Here is a 20694-nt window from a genome sequence, read left to right as displayed (position 1 = left end):
ATGCATGTTTACCCTCGTGGTTCCATTCTGTATGCATCCGAAGAAGCGGGCTGTAGTCCACGAAAGCTTATGCTCTAATAAATTTGTTAGTCTCTAAGGTGCCACAAGTACTCCGGTTCTTTTTGCGGATACAGACTAACACGGCTGCTACTCTGAAAACTGTACACGTGTACCTGCTCGATGGTGGGATTTAAAAGCCATTTTGGGGTTTGTTTCTTCACAGGTCCCCTACTGCGACTCACATCTGTGAAGCAACACCTTGTGCCAGGCAGAAGGTGGCATGTAAAGCCTCCGGGGCAAGAGGGAGTCTTCCATGGCATAGAACCCTGTAAAGCAGCCACAAGGTTGCGAGACTTATGAGGCCAGAACCTCAGTCTCACTACAGCTGCTTTGTGCTGTTTTGCTGGCACATAGCAGTTTGAGAGCTGGCTTACCTGGCCAGTGGAGAATTCTTTCAATGTGAGTGACTCTTGGGTTGGTCTAGAGCAGTGGTCCCCAAACTTTTTTGTCACTCCCCGTCCCTTACCCGTAATGTAATCTGCCCATGCCCTCTCAAGGAACTGGGGCCAGGAGCGGAGTCACTGCTAGAGTCAGGAGCTGCTGCTGGAGCCAGGAGCCGTGGCCAGGGCTGGGGCCAGGTCATGGTTGGGGCCAGGAGCCGAAACTGGGGCTGGAGTGGAGCTGGGGGCAGAGCAGAGCTAGGTGGCGCTTGCTCCCCCGTGTTCCCCCATGCTTGACCTGGGCCCCACCTTGCCCCGGGCCCCACCTTGCCCCCTGAATCTTCCTGCAAGCCCCCCTAGGAGGCGCACCCCCACAGTTTCGGGACCATTGGTCTAGACTCTAGAGCCATCATGATATCACCTACACCACTGCCCTGCCAGCTCCAGTGTGGTGGCAGGGAGAAAGGGCATGGCTCTGGTTTCTTTATGCCTGACTAACCCTAGCTTCAGGAATGGTCTTTGCAGGTGCTCTAACTTACATCCAGGAACTGCCCTGGGATCCAGGGGATATAAAGGTCGTGTTAAACACTCCACCCCCTTCCCCCCCACACACACTTTTGGGCTGTACTGAGGACTCCTCAGCCACATCCCAGGACTGGGGCCACAACAATCTTTTTCTCACCTACCCCAACCTTCTCCCCAAATATAGTGAAAGTAAAAAAGAGGGAAAGAGAAAAGACTAGAAGGGGTGAATGGAGAGAGCAGGGTGGAGCAGGGGGCATGCTTCCTGTGTCTGGAATTCGATTGCAGACTGTTTGAGTTTTGTCATTCTGTGGAGGCTGCAGTATATCACTGGTGTCATGAATTCATGAGTCTGTAGAAATGCCCAAGCACCATAACAAGCCCTGATATTTTCCTCATTACTTTGTGGCTGCAACAGCTTCTCTTTCCCCCAGCCCCTTGTGTTCTAGAGTTCAGTGAAAGCTGCTCCTTGCACCTACGCACAGGAAGGGTTCTGTGGGTCCAGACTATTACACATCAGGCTATCTCCTGGGTGTTGCTTCTTTGCAGTCATGTCAGCCCTTCTGTCTCCACTGCTGTAGCCCTTGTCCATGCCTACTCATCTCTCATCTTGACTATTACTGTCTCCTCTCCAGCCTCTTCACTTCCTCCCATTGATCCCTCCAGCCAATCCAAAATGTTGCCATTCTCCCCTTTCCTCCTCCTCTTCCTCTGCCTTGTTCACTTTCCCCCTCTCCGTTCATATGCTGTTTTCTATGGCATTGCAGTCAAGATCCTCATCTTCAAAGCCCTACAGACTCTAGTCCCCATTTGCTGAACATATTTTTACTCTTGGTTCTTATCGCTGCCTCTCTTGCTCTTGTCACCACTCCAGATCCTTCTCACTGTTCCCTTCATTTCCTTCCCCCATGCCCGGCTTTGTTCCATCATTCATGTGGCCCTCTACATTTTGTCTCCCTTTCTCCTTGTTCAGATCACTCACTGCTTCCAGGAATTCTCCCTACCTTGTTCTCTAAGAGAATCTTTTCACACCTCTCCTCACTGTCCCCATGTCTTGTCTTGTTCACCTTGTCTAAGAGCCTGAAAGAAAGTCCACAGAAGTCAATAAGTAGAGCTCTAGCAAATTCACGGTCCATTTTGGCCAATTTCATGGTCATAGGATTTTAAAAATCATAAATTTCATGATTTCAGCTATTTTAATCTGAAATTTCAGTGTGTTGTAATTGTAGGGGTCGTAACCCAAAAAGGAGTTTGGGGGTGGGGATGGGTTGCAAGGTTATTGTAGGAAGGGTAGCAGTACTGCTACACTTACTTCTGTGCTACTGCTAGTGACAGCGCTGTCTTCAGAGCTGGGCAGCTGGAGAGTGGCAGCTGCTGGCCGGGATCCCAGCTCTGAAGGCAGAGGTGCCGCCAGCAGCAGCACAGAAGTAAGGATGGTATGGTATTGCCATTCCTACTACTATGCTCCTGCCTGCAGAGCTGGACAGTCAGCAGCCACCACTCTCTGGCCACCCAGCTTTGAAGGCAGCAGAGCAGAAGTAAGGGTGGCATGGTATGGTATTACCACCCTTACTTCTGCACTGCTGCTGGCGGGGCACTGCCTTCAGAGCTGGGCACCCGGCCAACAGCTGCCACTCTCCAGCTGCCTAGCTCTGAAAGCAGCACAAGGGTGGCAATACCGTGACCTCCCCTAAAATAACTTTGCAACTCCCTTTTGGGTCAGGACCCCCAATTTGAGAAATGCTGGTTTCCCCTGGGAAATCTGTATAGTATAGGGTAAAAGCACACAAAAGACCAGATTTCATGGTTCATGACACATTTTTCTTGGCTGTGAATTTGATAAGGCCCTATCAATAAGGAATCATGGGGATCAGTCCCTCAGGTGTCAGCTGCTCAGGTCAAGAAACACTGTATTAGTGTAATGATGGTGATTTTTACCTCTCTGGGGACCAATATCTTGGTCTGATTTTTGACTAACGGATGTTTATTACCCTTTCTCTTATGACTTGTACGTGAAGCTGGTGAAGTATTTCTGCAATAGATTTTTGTAAAAAAAAAAAAAAAAAAAAAAAATGGTTGACATGCTAAGCAAGCTGCAGTTGTGAGGTAGTCATGCTTGGTACATGCTGAGGGCCTAACTGGCACTGTTCTGACACAATTTAACGTCTGCAGTGCCAGTTCGTTGCTTTAGATCAATGCTGTTCCAGTCTCTTCCCTGGCTCCCATTTCCCCTTCTCCTCTCTCTTCCTCTCCCCCCCTCCCCCCCCCCCCCCCCTCTCCCCCCCCCCCCCCCCCCCCCCCGCCCTTACCAATATGGGCTATACCTTTTTTATGCAGATGGAAACAGGTTTGTTTCTCTCCTCCACTAGACCTTTCTGAAGCAATTTCATTCCTCGCCAGCCTGTGTGTCTGAAGACTGCATGGCTCAGACCTTTAAAATCAATACGGCCACAACATGTGTGTGGTTGGGGCTCATTGTAAGTTGCCTTTGTGCTAGTCCCCTGAGGTGGGAACAGAGATGGTTTGAAATCTGGAGCTCAACATGGGCTTTATTTTACTCTTTGAGAAGTCTATTTATTCCAGAGGTGGTTGGATTGGTTATTTATTTATTTTTTCTATATTAGGGATTATGCTCAGCTCTGACTGTTTTTTTTCCCCTGTTGTCTGACTTAAAAGCAGTAGCCCACTGTCTTTCTGATTAGGCTCCAGAAGTGCTGTAGTGTCTTAGATCACTGAGGATCACATTGTAGGAATCAATATTAAGGTGAAATGCTAACAGCTTCATTGGAAACATCCATCTGGGCTGGAGGTGTGTGTAGAACTGACCAAATGCTCCCCAATATCATGTCCCAGCAGGCACTTGGTCTTGTGTAAAACCTGGGATGGAGTCTTCGGGGGCTGACTCTACTTGGGCTGTTCCAAAGTCCTGAGTAGGAACATGCAAGGAGATCTTTCCAGGAGATCATATGCTGCGCTTGCACACCTTCCTGATAAGGTAGGGTAATGGCTCCAGCAGGCTCCCAGGGCAGCACTTTTTGCCCATGCGGAAGTAATTCCTCTCATTTGTGTAAGAGGGACCCTGTGTGGAGATGCAGAGCTTTTTGCTGTATCTGCCAGGCCAGGTGTATCTCATTAGTTCCAACTTGGCAAGATAAAAGGCAGAGGCAGTCGAGAGAAGGGAAGTGTTCTGAGGGTAGCTGTTTTAGGAAAGTGTTAGGGATTAAGCATTATGTTGAATTGTTTTAAGTATAATCCCGTCCCATGGTGTTTTGTTCTGGGTTAAATTTCTGAATATAATCCAGGGTCAGGGAGATTTAGGGAAAAACCTACTTTGTGCATGTGCTGCCTTTTATTAGGGGGTTCACACTTCTTGCATGCAAGGACTGCATAATCATAGCCTTCTTTACAGTATTTGACCTGCTGAGCTGATGCTGCTCATTCAGTGATCCCTAGCTACAACATTGTCTAACAACATATGGTCCTCTATGGCTGATTTTCAGCAGAACTAGGACCTTAATTTCAAACACACTCAGCTTCCAACATGCTGAGCTCTTTGGAAAATCTGACCCCTATATTGAGACTTTTTTAAAGCCCGAGGTTGTGGTCCAAATTCCATGATGCCAGATCAGATTTAGCTTGCTTATTCCTCCCAGTTTTTCCTAGACCAGTGCATTTGGGTTCAGGAAATACCATCATTCAGTCACATGCATGTGGTCCTATTTGGGTTCAGGTGCCTGCTCCATGGCTCGGGGTCTCCCACGTAGTGGAGCAGAGAGGAGATGGAGGCAGCAGAGCTGTCGATTGTCTGCCTTGCTGCAGGAAGGAAAGCTGTTGCCTCTTTACTGCTCCCAGCCACTCCTTTGTTCTCTCCTCCCTTTACTTCCTGTTGGGTGCCTCCTTCATGGATCAGTGACCCCCCCACCCCTCCATCCACTCTGTCAGATTGCTTGCTCCCACTTTGCTCATTCAAGGATCCAGGCAATCTTCCTGCCCAGTTCCAGGAAGTCCCCTGCTGCCAGCTGCCTCCCTGTTGTTTATGCATTGTGTGCACTGCACTGTGTGATTATTACCTGTGCTTTGCTCCTCACATTAGGAATGTTTTTAGTACAGATGATAACAATTGTATTGGCTCAGGCAAGCCTAGAGCTGTAAAGAATTTCCTGTCTTATTATTTTGGATAGTTTAAAAATACTGCTTTAAAGAAACAGTACATGAATGTGAATAACTATTGTGGGTGCTGTGATGGCTGGGTGAACTGGAGCTACGCTAGGGAGAACAACACTGCCTGGAGGCTTTGTGCCTGAATGGTGCAGGAGCATACAGAATATCTCAGGGGAACGAGAGGCAGTTATTACTCCAGTTCTACAGGTACTCCTCCCTTGGGGTTCAGCCTGTTCCATGGTGGCCGCAGGCTAGTGCATAGAAGGGTTGGAGCTATGGTCACGTACCTTAACATCATCTTTCTGGGATCAGTGCTTAGCACTGCTGGAGCACTAGAAACTCAGTTATGTTTGCCTCTTGCATAGGTGCACTGGAAGAGGAAAGGAAATTCCTGTGCTTACCTCTAGCACACCTGCCCTTGGCATGTATAATGAAGTAAAATATTACTTCAGATTAAGTACTGGTCATCCATGCCATGCTGATCAGGGTATCTGAGAGCCCAGTCCAATCCTCAACTGAAGGGAGCCAAAGTAGTTGTTGTCTGCCATTTTGTGGCTTTTGCAAAAGGAATTAGCTTGTGTCAGTCCAGTTCCTAGTGGCTATCTGTGCACATCTGAAACCTGCTACCAGAGCTAACAATCTCTGTAGTGAGTCCAGCAAGTTAGGTGGCAGAGAGGTGAAGCCGCCATCTTACTTTTTGAGATGGTCTCCAGAACAAAGTTGAAGCATGTTGTGGGGGATAGGAACAACGTGGCAAAGCTATCAGTTATGCTTCCTGCACTGTACCAGTTCTGTGAATAAACAGGGAGTCAGTCCTGCATCTTTCACAATCACTAATTTTCTTCTTAAAAGAAATCAAACAATGTCCATAAATGTAACATTCCCCAGTTCTTCCCAACTCCTGCTATTCATGGATTCCAGTCAGTTCTTCTATGCAGGCTACAGATGACTTTCCGAAAACAAATACCTAACCATTTGTCTATAACAAGCCAAAGGAGGGAACCATTCACCTCCCAGACAGAGCAGTAACTGAAAGTAACATAATCAAAGTATAAGAGTATTTAGGCAGCTCCTAATGCAGGTTGTTCTGCATGTAAAGCTGAGCGCATCATTCTCTGAAAACACTGTAGAAAAGGCTACTGAAATCCAGACCTCCTGCACAGCCAGTCAACATTGCCTTTTGTACAGTGAGGTAGCTGCTGTGATGTAGAGAAATTGCTAACATTTTAGACATAGATTTTCAATGAATTGGTTTTTCTCTCTTTTTCTAGGTTTGCTTTTTACTAGCTGATTCTCTATAAGTGTTAAGCTGCTCATATTTTGGTGCATTGTGCTATGTGCTGAGAATTTTTATCAGCCGCCCTTGTGCTAGAATGTGGTGGAAATACAAATGTATTTGAAAAGCTGAGGTTATGTGCACAGAAGTACAAAGCATCAAAATGAACTGTTTTCAGATGGACAGGAAGCAAACCAAAGCTGAGTCTGCACCTCTGTGGGGTTCAGTATATCAAACTGGCAAGGACTAAATGCATTATTGTATTATTATTAACATTAACTCTTGACCACATTGGTTTGTTTATTTGTGTACAAATTACAATAAGAATATGCTACATAACAGTGGTTCTAAAACTTTTTTTTTCTTGGACCACTTGAAAATTGCTGAGGGTCTCGGCAGACCACTAAATGATCTTTCCAAATGTTTGTACAATTAGCTAATTATTGTAAAGCGCTTTGGATAAAAGCGCTATATTAAAAAATCTTAATAATAATTAACGTTTTTTTGTTCTACAAATAAAAGCACACAACTCATATTTTAATATCAGTAGTCTTACCTTTCTAATGCAATGGATGTGCCCTTTCTCCTCCGCCACAGCAGTCCCCGAGCTGGGGCTGGGAAGGAGAGGGAATCTCCCTTGCTGTGGCAGCCACTGAGCTGGGCTGGGAGGAGGGGGCAGGGTGTCTCCCCCACCGCAGCAGCCCCCGAGCTGGGAAGGAGGGCCGTCTCTCCCTGGCAGCCGCAGCCCTGGAGCTAGGGAAAGTCGCCTCTTTCTCTGGCCCCTGCAGCCCTGCACACCCCAAATTCCCCCCACCCCCTTTTCTCATCCCACCTGCCCCCTAGTCTCCCCAAGGCCACCACCTCACCTTACATGTGCGTCTTCTCTGGGGTCCAGGCACCTAATTAGTGGAGCCATGCCTGCACAGTTCCATTAATTAGGTGGGTGGCCCTTCATTCTCTTGTGTGCGGCCACCCAGGCATGCACCTTAAGGGAACTATCCGCAGACCACCTGAATGGAGCTCGTGGACCACTGGTGGTCCGCGGACCACAGTTTGAGAACCTCTGCTACATAATTTTGAATGAAATGTGTGTGCTTTGCAAAGGTTTACTGAGTTGTCTTCAGCTACAAGTTCTGATCAAATGAAGAAAACACTAGAGTCAAAAGCATATACTGAAAAAACCTGGGATGTTATCTGTATTAAATGGTCTAGTTCTTAGGACAAGGCAGTGAGAGTCAGGACTCTTGGATTCTATTCCCAGCTCTGCCACAGATTCACATTAGTGCTTCAGACAAGTCATTTAACCTCTATGTGCTTCATTTCCTCATTTGTAGAAGGGGGATAATATTTCCAAGTTCACAAGAGAACTGTGTGATGTACAAGGGGAAAATGTGTTCCCTTGCTTGGGTGTGGGAGTACTGAAAAAGATGCAGAACCACGGAATTTCTTCTCCATATGGAGGACTGGCCACAAAGTGGCTGTGTAGGGGAACTCCACACCCTGTGTGTGCCGTGAGTGTGGCCAGCGGGTTCACAAACTATGCAGATCCACTGATCAAAACCCCAGCATAGTGATCTGGCCACTATTGGGGGATAGATTCCCCCGTGACAATCCTACCAGATATGATTTTGAGCAGAGATTGAAAATGTGATCCTTAGTTTTTGTAAAGAGCTTTGAGATCCATGTATAAAAGATTCTGTAGAAGTGCAAAATATTATCCTGTGTATCAACAATGGAAATTTCGCTGCTATTTGCAGCCGTAGGTTCTGGAGCAGACGGTAGGGAGAGAATCTTTATTATTCCCATACGAATGGAGATCAAGTGCTGGAAGTGACAAATTTAATCTTCAGTGGAAGGAGGTGGTGCTGGTTATTTACAAAGCCTCTGCAATTGTGTGGGAGGCCAACAGGGAATTAAGCAAAATGTAAAAATCAACAAAAATACAAACATGGCAATCCCAGATGTAGAATTTATGCTCAGATTTTTCATGTTGAACAAAGTTAAAGCAGAGTGCCTTTTAGCATTGGTTACTGAAACAAAAATGCTGACTCTAAGCAGCTTGACACATGAGACAAACCCATTTTAATTTATTTCCTATCGTAAGTTGTTTCCCTTTAGGTTTTAGTTCTGGCAGCAGCAGCAGCAAAAAGCAAATGACACACAACCTGTTGGAAATTGAACTTCAGCCTGTTAATAATAATAATAATAAAAAATGCAATAAAATGCCCCTTTAAAATGTCACCTTTAAAATGTCTGCTGTTTGTTTGAAAATAACCAACATTTATGTAGGCATAATAGAAAGGGTCTGATCCTGAAAACTTCCTGAGAATCCCCTGAAAGCCAGCATCTGTGTCCTAGCACATCCTACTATGTTGATGAATTGTGTGTGTGTGATTTTGTGTGTGTGTGTTTATACCATGCTATCTAATGGGACTTCAGTGTTAGTTTGTAAGTACTACATGTGTGAGTAAGGATTGCAGGGTCATCTTCCAGAAAGAAAGAATCCTCAATTTCATAAGCCATTGTATTTTCTTCACACAGATCAAACTGAAGGATTTCATTGTAGGGAAGAGTGTCGGATCCTTGGTCACTCAGATAGATGCTGGATGCCCCGGAACTCTGTCCCCAGTCGTGCAAAATCCCCCGAGCATGGAAGGAATGTCATAGCACTCTCTATAGAAGCTACCACTGTGGATACAGAGTCTTATGAAGACTGTAGTACAAAAAGAACTTTTGCAACGTTTGGCAAAGATGGGAGTGAACCCCTCGCCGACGAGCGTATCGTCAACCTGAAAGGCAAAAGAACAATGGATCTGCCCATCTGCAGCCCAAAGGTAAATGGCGCAGTCCGTGAAGCGGGGAATGGCTGCGAAGCTGTGAGCCCCATCACTTCACCCCTTCATTTGAAGAGCCCCCTGTCTAGCAAACCTTCAGTATCATACAACATAATGCACTGCCCGGTAAATCGCGACCTGGAGCAATTTGTAAACAATGGCCCTTCTCGGCCCACCGAAGCAGAGCCTAGAGGGGCAGACAGTGAAAATGTAATGCATGAAATTAACCCACTTCTGCAAGAATGTAGAGAAAAAGACTCACCAGGAGTGAAGAGACTAAAAGACATAGTACTTTAAACGGCACCATATAAAAAGGAGAACCGACACTACTACAAACGCATATTGTTTTTAATTGCTTACCAATGGTTCACAAATTGCTGTATTTAAGAGCTTTCCCTAAATGTATTGTTTATAAATGAAGCTATCGTTAATGTGACAATCCCACTTGTTTCAGCAACCAGCAGGGGTGTTCAGTTGAAGCAAATTAGCTTGTTTTTCTTGTGTCACGGGGTGGGGGTGAAGGTGAGACCAGTTCAGTTATAAAGAAGTATTATGTATGGAGTATTTTCAATTTATATATTTTTATATATCAAAACTCTCTATTATAAATTGCCATTCTTTGTAATGAATTGAATTGAAAACTCCTTATCCGGCCATCTTTAATAATCACCCTGATGTTTTTGTAGTCTATACAATTTAATGGCCATTTTTTGTGTACAACTGTTAAAAGAACAATTCAATGAGTTTTAATATTTGCCGAGCACAAGGCTGCTTGTACTTTAAAATGTTGCTATTTTGCTGTGGACACCCCTGCATTAAGAATCCTTTTGCTATCACATGCTTATCTGTACTATTATCGTATTTGATATTGCAAATTACTGTATGTCTAGTGATGGCAAAAGGCTTTCAAGTTTAAAAAAACACAGATATATTTAAAACTTGGGGAAACTGCTAATTTCAAAGCCAATGTAAGGAGTGTTCTCTCCCCGTCTTACCCTCCAGCACCCCACACATCCTATACTTGTTTTCACAGAGCTATGATAGATCATTGTGGAAAGTCATTTGGGGGATATTCTGCTGCCTAATTTGCAGTTGTCAGATGCAGCGTGCTGAACGTTTTGAGATCCATTTTTTTTTTTTTTTTTGTAATGTCAAGGCACTGCATGGAAAAGCTTCTCCGTAAGTTATTAGTTCCCAGGTTTAGATATTCCCTGTCTCTAATCATCTCAGTGAGGGAATTGTTTAACAGATCTAAATTAGCATCTTGGTTAGACACACACTTCCTGATTCAACATTTCCCAGTCATGATTACACTAAGTACCGGCGTGAGTGTATGTATCTCATCATGGAATGGATTTTAGAGTGGTATTATTTCTATTTATCCTGCATCAAAAATAGGTATAGAGTAAGCAATAGAAAGATATACGTATAGGGACAGACAGGTGAAATGTAACAGCACTACTAATCAAATTAATGTGCCTTCCATATGGAGAAGAAAAAGTGAATCATTATTTTTTCTCATAATTAAGTACATATTTTATGTGGTTACAAATTTGCACATATGAAATTGATTTTTAAAAGAAAAAGGACCATTTGGGCTACTTGAACGGCCATTTTGTAGAAACGAGGGGAACTATAAAGATTTTCACAGCATGGTATATTCTCTGCTCTCCTGCACTACATAATTGTTCAGATTGAGTTTGAGTGGGGTGGAGTGGAGGATAAAGGTTTGTGAATTAGTAACCCTTTATTTGACAGACTTTTCTACCCAAAAGAATATTCATTAGAGCTTAACAGTTCATTATGAGGCAGGGAAAAATACAGATATTGCCAACATTTGCTCTGCCAATGAACTGAAAATAATGGTTTCTAGAGAAACAGTCTTCCTAGTACTAATGTATCTTGATAACATTCTCATTACTTTGATTTATTTAAATTAAAAATGTCATCAGGAAAAGAGCCTCCAATTGTTATTGTCCTAGAAATCAAATAAACTCCAGTCCTTTTTTTCTTTAGAGAAGGTGGATAAAATGAATATGGTTGAGTTTTTAACTACTCCAGTTGGTACATTACCAGTCTGTCTTATGGGTCCAGGAATTTGAAAATAATTTATCAAAAGGAACTTCCAATTAAATTACTAAAGCTTTTTTTATTGGTGTTGATTGCTACCTCATGCAGATGGAATCCCCTTAGTTGATGTGACTACATCTGTCCCTCTAAAACTGACCCATATTTCTTTTTTTCCTTTAATTTTGAAGTTTGATTCATTTTTTAAATAATATGTTCTTTTTATTGTAGTTTTTTATATCTGGGATACTGTACTGCTGTCACTAAAATATATATTTTTTGCAAGTGGATGTATATTATATGAGCAATAGAAGAAACAGGTAGGTTGGTTTGGGGGGGTTTAAGTTACTGGATATTAAGATGGGTGTTTTGTTCATTATGATGTTACCTGTATTTGTTAACTTCTGAGAGCTTTATTCAGTGAAAATTCATGTCCTTCCTTACTGAGCCACAGAAGCCTCCTGGATATCTTTGTTAGCTGCAGAAATTAATCCTCATTGATTGGCAGAAAATTGTTTATAGAAGGATTTTGTGTGTGTGTGTGTGTGTGTCTCAGCAGTAACTCAGAATCAGTCTATAGTACTGTTCCCCCACCCCTCCAACACACATTCTTCAGTCGCATATGGATAACCGATGGCAATCATGAAACTTTTGACATCAGGGGCCTCTACTTAGGATGCTCAAAAACTCTGGTTGCTTTAGTTTAGCTGACAAAATGGGTTGAAGTTTATATGAACCTTTTGCTCTCTTGGAGAGCCCACAAAAAGGGCTTGGGTTTCTTCAAACTCCTGAGTTTTACTGCTGGGATTTTGTTACAAAATCCAGGAAGCTCATTAGTTTTGCACCAAGTTCAGTGAAACTCTCCATCCAAAAGTTACCTTGAGATTTCGAATTTTCACACCCCCAAATGTAAACAAACCTGGATTGGGGATGTGTGTGTTGCAAATGGTGTAAACTGATCCTATCCGACTGGTTGATGCAATCTTTCCTGACTTGAAATTGGTGGTGTCATGCTGTATTTAATGGCAGGTCATTTCCCTGAAATGAGCCATTCAAGTACTTCACAAAAGGGAGCTGATGAGGAATAGCCAATAGGCTTCCCTGAGGAGAGCTGAAGGCATGAGCCCTCACTGTGATAGGAGAGAGCCCCATTCCTCACCCAACAACTCCATGTCTGCAACAAGTGGGAAACTATTTAGCCAAGAAGGTCATGTTTGGTCCAGGTCACAGAGCTGCTTTCTCTCTCCAAACATACACACTCCACACATAAGTATGGCCCTACTTTAATATCATAGGACTCTGTGGCTGAGCTCTGGCTAAATTCCAGCACTAACATCGTGATTCCTGCCTTGGATTATCTTGATCCAGCTCCACTGAAGACTCCCATTGGTTCCCTGGGGGTTGGATTGGGACTTAACTCCCCAAGCCAAATAATTTGCCCAGAAGGGCTTGTACATTATCTTCTATGGAACTGAGAGCAACAATCCATCAGGCAACATGGGAGAGGAGAGGCTAGCCAATCAGCATGGATTCTCCTCCATCCACTACACTGTGGTGTGAAAATTGGACCGTCCTATTCCTCTCCCACAGCCCTCCTTCTCCCCATCCAAGGAGAGACTAGGCGATGGTCCCCAGTCACCTGACCTGGTGAATATAAAACGGACAGAAGAGTCCAGCTGTTGATTTCTACTGAACTTGGGCCTCTGACTATCGAGCTGCCAGCATCAGCCTGGCACTGGGTAGAAAATAGATGCTAACTGAAAAGAAAAATAAAACATTTCTCTGATTTACCTATTGAAAACATTCCTTGCCACTAGAAATAAAAGCGCAGCCCAGAAAATATGTGAAATATTCCTTTATTAAAAGGGAGTTTTAAGAGGTCAGTAAGCCCTACTGCCTCCAAGCAAACCATTTAAACAACAGTCTTTTCCATCCTGGCCTGTGCTGAAGCTTGGGATCTTGAGTGCCTAAGGCACCTGCATGACATATTGTTATCACATGAGAAGAAAAACCAGGAGAGGGACTGGAAAAGGTTCATCACCGACAGAGTTCCCTTCCCCCTTCCAAATATTTCCTATTCCGACTTGCTTTCTCTCTCTCATTTGAAATCAGTTCAGAGCTTATGACTGAGCTGTATTATAATTTTTAAAGTAGTTAAATTAACCACATCAAAATGTGAATGACCCAGGATGGCCTTTTTGGACAAGATGTAATGAAGCTCTCTTTAGAATTTATATTGTTATCAAATTTGGTGCAGGAAAATCATAAGAACGGTGTAGTAGTTTATCCACATTTAACAGCCTGATTTCCAGAGGTGCCGATCATAACCCACAATGAAACCAATACTGTATTGTGCATGCAGCACCTCTGGATACCAGATCCCAAAGATACAGTCTATGAGTAAATTCATGACATGCTGTACTCAGTGTAATATTTACCTACTTGATAGAATATCTTTAGAAAATCCTTTCACAAGTGGAATTTTCTTTTCCTTACATTGAAATCTTGCAGCACTGGTTTTATTTTTATGCTGATATATACAAAGGGGAATATGGGGGGGTTGGTTACGGGAGGGTTGATTGATGGTTTTAAAAATAATCCGTAAGCACTTAATGCATTGTCCTGATGAAGTTGTTGCGGTTATCCCTGTTTTACTGTGAAGCTGGAAATGGCCTGTGGATCACATATTGTGCAGAAGTGAATTACTTTTTTTCAAATAGGAAACAAGTTGCTTTTGTGAACAACACACTGTCTGATTAATATATTGAAATTACTCTTGGGCGGGGGGAACTAATTACAAATAGAAACACCTTTGTCTGTCATTGGGGGAAATGGATGATCTTGTTGCTACAGCTGCTTTTGCTGCTACAGATAATCTTTTATCCAACTTATGAGGTGCATTTAACCTTAGCAGAAGAACCCAGCTAACTCTGTTGCAAGCCTTGGTGAAATGGATTCTTTACTGGCATCAGCTGATGTTCAGCTGATACGAGCTGGGATATAATCTTTAGTGACAAGAGCTGACCGAGTGCAAGCTAGTTTTCAGCAACAAATACCTCCTTGCACTATTCAAATGCTAAGGTATTGGTTGCAGAAGATCTTAAGTCTTAAAGCTACAAGCTTCTGTAGCCTGCTGACCAGTCTGGTGACACCATAACTGCCCACCAAAGCAAGGCGGATTTCAGTGGGACATAAGTACAGTTCGATTCATCAAGGTGTCTCTGTTGCTGATTATATGAAGAATAAATTGTTGTATATGCTGATATGTATGTTATGTACATTTTCACAGTGATGGAATCATTGTAAACAAAAAAAAATGGAAAAAAAATCACCATTCTGTCTATTTTATGAAGATGATAAAGCAGCTTTATTAAATTATTACAGTTCTGTTTCAAAATGGTGTACCTGCCACATTTTCTCTCATCTGATGAGAACTTTGTTTTCCACTTCAATGTGATTTTCCCCCCCTCCCCTGCTTCGAACATCTAATGCATTTTAGTATTAAAGGCAATTATTGAATAAAATGGAAAATAAGCGTTTGGTTAAATACGACTAAGAGGGTTTGCTTGTGATTGCCTCAGATTGTTGGCCCGGCAGAAATCAAGGCAAACAGAGCTGTTCACATGGTCTTTTCTTAACCCTGTAGAATTTCAACTGGTGCTAAAATGGATACTGTAATATCCAGGGGCAACTGCCCAGTTTTAATATAACAGCCTTATTTTGAAATGTTTTAAATCTCAGATCTATAATAGGTTCACCGAAGGGCGAAATTCATTGTAGTGCATTGGGACCATATAAGCCCCTCCCTTCTATTTAAATTCCACTTACAACCCATGTTGAGGGCTTAAATGTGAACTGCAAAGGAAGGAAAAAAGGTGTGTGTGTGCCCCCTTTCCTTCTTCATTGTTTGTAAAGAAGGCCTATAAAATGTTTCTTCCACAGGAATATGAGGGAAAGCAAGTCTTGCCTTTCCAGGTGTTGCAGGAGGTCTCTTTGGAGGACCTAGAGAAGTGGTTAGGGAGCTTTCTCAGCCCTTAATTGATTATCCTTCTGCAGGTCTTGCACTGGGGTGAATTTCACCCATAAGGGGGTGTTATATTGGTCTTTTTCCATTAACTGGATTGGTACTCATTTTAGCTAAAACACATGATCGTGGAGTTCTGGTGAAAGACTAAATAAACCCAAATATCCTGCAGAAAATTATCCAGTGGGGTCTGTTTGAGGCGTTCCTTTTAGAAACACGTGAGGAAGTGGAGTGACTGTTGGTGATGATGGGAATAATAGTTTAAAAACAGATTTATATTTGCTGTCTTTAGTTTTAAAGCAATGGAGAAGGTTACAGCAGTATGGTACAATAGAGAAGGTTCCTCTAGGTTTATCCCTTAAAAACTGCCAGATTCTGAGATTTAACACTGGGGAGATTTAACACAGTATAGGCTGATAACCTATACTGGCCCTTTAACAATAGAGGGGGCTAGATCACTTCGTTCCAGGAAGACGGAATGAACAAAGGCTCAGAGGATGGCCTTAATGGAAGATAGGAAGTAGTGCCAGGGAATTAGTATGGGTGGGGAAAAAACCCAGCACTCTGTCCTTTTTAAGGCACAGATCAGGAGCCCTGGAGTGTAAGGTGAGGTAAGGCTCCCCTCTCTTCCAGTCGAGAGGTGCACTCTGGAGGAAGGTAGTTTATAGATAACCACTTCCCTTGGAACAGGAGAAGCGCCAGTAGCAGAAAGAAGCTAGAGCCAGAAGGCTGAGCTAGAAATGGCTAGGAGTGACCCTGTGAAGAACAGATGCTGGCAGGAGAAGAACGCCATGTGAGTGGACAAAGAGCCAGAGATAAATGTGAGCTCTGGCATTGCAATGCGGAACTTTATTTTTGAGACCTTAAGGACTATGTGGGATTGGTTGTGGTCATGAAACCTGCCTTAAGTGGAGGGTGGTTCTACTCATAAGAGACTATGACGAGCTCATTAGGGGTCCTGAAGAGAGGAAGAGTGCTGCAGGGAACCTCTGGCCATGAAGGGGCACTCAGTAAGTGGCAGCCCTGTTACAAGCCAGAGGAAGAAAATCCCACTACGCTGCAATGTGTGGTAGGAAAAAAAAAATCTGTGCTTCGCTGCAGATCCTCTATTCCTTGCACACTCAGCACTCCAATGTCCTTTCACTGAGAGTTGTGAGAGAGCAAAGGAAGCAGGGTTGAGCCCTTGATGGGTTTTTAGTTATGAAGATCCGTTGAGGCTGAATTCACTGCATTGTGGAGGACCTGCATAAAATCATTTGCACCACTTTAACCCCACATTAAGTACTTCCATGGTGAGTCAGGCTTGGCATGGCTCTTTGCACGGGGGGGGGGCAAGGTTCCGCATTTGTGTAATCACCTTTTACCATAAGGATAGATTGTATCAGATTAATTTTTATCATTACATTCTGCAGGCTATTCATTTCAGTTAGAAATCTGCTAAGAAGAGTAATGCCAAAAGAAAAGCAGGGCTCTGGGGGCCAGATTTTCAAAGAGCTTAGCATGTTGGATGCACGTTGGTGCCGAGAACTTGAAAATCTGACCATAAGAATCACAATAGGAGCAGCTGGGGCCGAGTACTTTTATCTATTCCTTATTATTATTTGTACTACAGGAGTGCTTAGGAGCCCCAATCGGGGATCAAGTCCCCATTGTACCAAGCACTGTACAGACAAGTAACAAAGAAGACAGCCTCTGCTCCAGTCTAGCTGTCAGGCAGGGCCTGGTGAGGGATAAAAGAGACTAACAGGAGGGTGGGAGGAAGAGGAAATGTGAACATGAGCAAAGCAATGGAAGTGACAGGTATTGAAAATCTGACCCATTTTTAGGAGCCTACAGGGAAGCCAGGCTCCTCTGAAAACTTCACCCCATCTGTAGAGGCTGAGCACATGGAAACCTGGCCCCACAGAGCTGTGTTGATCTGTGCTAAACCTGAGCAGATTTGGACTGATAGATTGAAATTTGCCCTAGTACAGAGGGCCCGTAGGAGGCACCCCATAAAGCCCTGGGCCCTTAGAATTAAATTCATCCCAGCATAGGGAACCATGTACCATACAGACAAATATTATCTTTAATGTGTGGCTTAAGTGATGTGGAGGTTGTTGTGTGAATCCCTTGCAGTGTGCTTTAACTCCCCGTGCTGGCTGGTGGTAGTCATAGTGGGAGCATGGGTGTAGACAAGGCACAGGATTTGTCCTGCAGCATGGTCTATCCCTGCTCAGAATGGGTCTAAACACAGCGGTAAGGATGCAAATGGTGTCCATGCCATAATTACACTAGTGCTCCCAGTGTTGCTATCACCAGTGGAGCTGCACCGGTGATGGTGTGACTGTGGGTAATTTCCCAGGAAAGGCGAGTATAGACGAGGCCACAGAGGCTTTGAAGTCCAGGGCATGATTCTTTTGCTCACAGATTTTCATGTAAATGAGTGATAAAAACATGCATATTAAACTGAGTACATTGCTCTCCGGACAGAAATCAGGAGAGCCAGGCACGACCCTTAACTAGCAGTAGATAAATGGGAGCGGACTGGCAGCAACTTCCTTGCTGCAGCCCTGGGGAGCCTGCTATAGGGGCCGTGAAGCAGCTGGGATTGGGGCAGCTGGGTGCTCACTGATTAGTATCACATGCCAGGGCACTCTGCTTCAGGTTGCCTAGTGCGGGAATTGGCTACTGCTTGGTGGCTCATCTTCCCAAGGCACATGCCAGCGCACGTTACGTCAGAGGGCAGAGCTGAGCTAAGAACGGCTTAAACCTTGCTTTGGTTTTTGGAGCGCTGTTCCTGAGGGCGGGTGATTTCATGGGATTGCTTTAGCAAATTCGTTCCAGTGTTTGCCTTCTCTGCAGAACCAGTGGGAACAACGCCTTCTGCAATCTCATTGTGGGAAACCTACATTCTGTGGGACCGTGTTTGAGCTTAACCCCTTCAGTGCTGCTGACCTTTCCGGATATGTCCAGCTAAAACAAAGCTGCTGAGCTCTGAACGTCCCAGGTCTGTCTCTATATAACACAAGTGCACTGGTAATTGGTGGTGGTTATCACTCACTTAGCTTGCTGATGGCCAGGTTTCCATAGAGCCAGGGCTGGCTCCAGCATTTCTGCCGCCCCAAGCAAAAAAAAAACAACCCGCGATCGGCAGCGGCAATTGGAGGAAAAAAAAAAAAAAAGCCGTGATCGGTGGCGCCAGTTCAGCGGCAGGTCCTTCGCTCCTAGACGGAGTGAGGGATCTGCCGCCCCCGAATTGCTGCAGGTGCCGCCCCTCTCCTTTGGCCGCCCCAAGCACCTGCTTGTTAAGCTGGTGCCTGGAGCCGGCCGTGAATAGAGCTCCCAGTTGGATACCTGAAACCTGGCTCTAGTTGTGGGTCTTGATCTCATTGGCAGATTGTATGAAAGTGAAATTCACATCATGCAGAGCACCAACACAAGGGTGAAGGTCTTGTGTTGATCCTCTACTTAGGGGTGAATTTCACTCTATGGTCCCAGTTCAATTCCCATTGGATTCCATGGAAGGACTTACATTGACTTCAGTGGGAATTGGATCAGGGCATGATTTAATAAAACTCTCCCAACCCGTCAGTGCATTTCACATACTGCAAGGCTCCTGGTTACAGCCAGCTGAGAGCCATTTGAAATGTCTGCTATGATATCTCCCCGCCTTCTGCTCTGCTAGACAGCTGTCAGTATACTGTCTCCTCCAGCATGCCCCAAAGAATTTAGCATCTTAAGGCCACTGCGTGTTTATACAATAAATGTTTGTATTGAATTTTGCATAAATAACAGACCCAGAAAAGGGCTTTGGCTGATGGAGGCGAGAAAGGATGATTTATAGCAGTCCACCGATAAAGGAGGAATTCCTTTTCAGAAATGATGCTGGCCCTGAATAATGCACTAAATTCTTCTTCTCAAGGCCTCCTTCCATATTAACAGCGAGGGCAAGATCCTCAGATGCTGTGAAACCACTGAAGTCAGAGAAGCTATGCTGATTTTCACTAGGTGGGGATTTACCACACAGCTTTTAATGGGGCCATGATCTATGTTATGTGTATGGAACACAGCTGTGACTTACTGGTCCACAAGCATACGCATTTGATATTTACTTTAAGATCTTTATATTTCTTTCATATTTTCAATTACAGTCCCAAATATATCAAAATTATACAGAGCATTTTGTTGCTGGTAAAACTACAAAGGGGACTGCTAATGGGATGGCACCCTTCACCTTGGCTTGCCCAGGCTGCTAGTGACTAGAAGCTGCTGCCATCTGAGGGCTGCATAGTGGCTTATGTGAAATGAGATGGTGGGATTCAGCTTGTTTCCCGGGAGGCAGCTGTGTGCATCAGCAAACCACCCTCACATCTGGCCCCTTCATTCACAATCTAAGTGGAGGCCAAGGCTAGAATGAGCTTTGGAGACTGACTCCCCTCTGGGCCATATTGGAGGCATACTGGTGGGGCAGTGCATGAATCTTGCAGTATCACTGACTTACCTGGAGGCAGTGTGCTCATGTGCTGTGCCCACTTTGCTCAGTCTATGCTGGCTCCAAGAGACACCATGGTCTCTCCCAGGGAAATCCCCTGCCCCAGCCAGCCCACTGGGCTTGCACAACAGGGGCCAGAGGAAGGAGGAGGCTTAGCCAGGGTGTTTTCCCCCCTTGCACAACACCCCCTATGGAAGGGGCCACAAGTTAGGGCACCCTTCAGGCTGCTCTAACCTCCTCCCAGGGCTGGCCTGGCCCCTGCAAGCCCCAACGTTAGGGGAAGGTGAAAGCTTCTCTTGGTCCCTGCCCTGGGATGAATTCCTTTGAGTGTAACTGTTCTGTGCATGGAGAGAGGGTTTTTAGTCTCCCAGACCCATACCCACATTAACTTCACTCAGAAGAGAGAAGGGATACATTAACAAACAATGGAGCCAGTTCCCGACCCAGCCACAGTTCAGAGCTGGTTCACAGAGAGTACTCATTTCTGTTTCTTCTAAATATTATTTTTATGTTATGTGTCTCCCATTTGAAGTTAAACTGGAATATCTAAATGCAGCCAATTTGGATTAACAGGCAATGAATTATCATATACTTTGACTATTAAATTCACAAAGAGAAGAACAAACAAACTGGAGGGATCAAAGGCCTGAAAGCATAGTGTAAAAAAACCCTGTCTGATTGTGTATGGAGATGCAGTGTTTCAGAGAGAGAATCGCAGGAAGAGAAGAGGGGTGGGAGATGGGACTGACAAGGGACCCAATCCTGCATTCGTGGCAGCCCCTGGACATCTTTGGTTTCCCTGTTGCAATTTGGGTGGTTTGGGAGGCCTGGGAATCCAGGATTGGGCTCCAAGCATGACTTCTTATGTCATTTGTCTGTAATGGTGCGGTGGATGT

The 20694-nt window shown here is 44.4% G+C and overlaps 1 protein-coding gene across 3 annotated transcripts in view; it reads left to right on the top strand.

Moving 5' to 3' along the window:
* Positions 1–14678, top strand: part of PCDH19 (protocadherin 19) — a 113885-nt gene extending 99207 nt beyond the window's left edge. For 2 of the 3 annotated variants that reach the window (XM_034781250.1, XM_034781251.1), the window contains one exon: positions 8941–14678. In XM_034781250.1, coding sequence (XP_034637141.1) covers positions 8941–9530 — 590 coding nt within the window. In that variant the 3' untranslated portion in view covers positions 9531–14678. Of the gene's footprint in view, positions 1–3815; positions 3958–8940 lie in introns of all 3 variants that reach the window. The other variant, XR_004647079.1, reaches the window with a different exon arrangement.
* The last annotated feature ends 6016 nt before the right edge of the window (positions 14679–20694 follow it).

Source organism: Trachemys scripta, chromosome 9, assembly GCF_013100865.1.
Source record: "Trachemys scripta elegans isolate TJP31775 chromosome 9, CAS_Tse_1.0, whole genome shotgun sequence".
Lineage (NCBI taxonomy): Eukaryota > Metazoa > Chordata > Testudines > Emydidae > Trachemys > Trachemys scripta.
The sequence above is the reverse complement of the archived record's forward strand: the minus strand, read 5'-3'. Positions and strand labels throughout refer to the sequence as shown.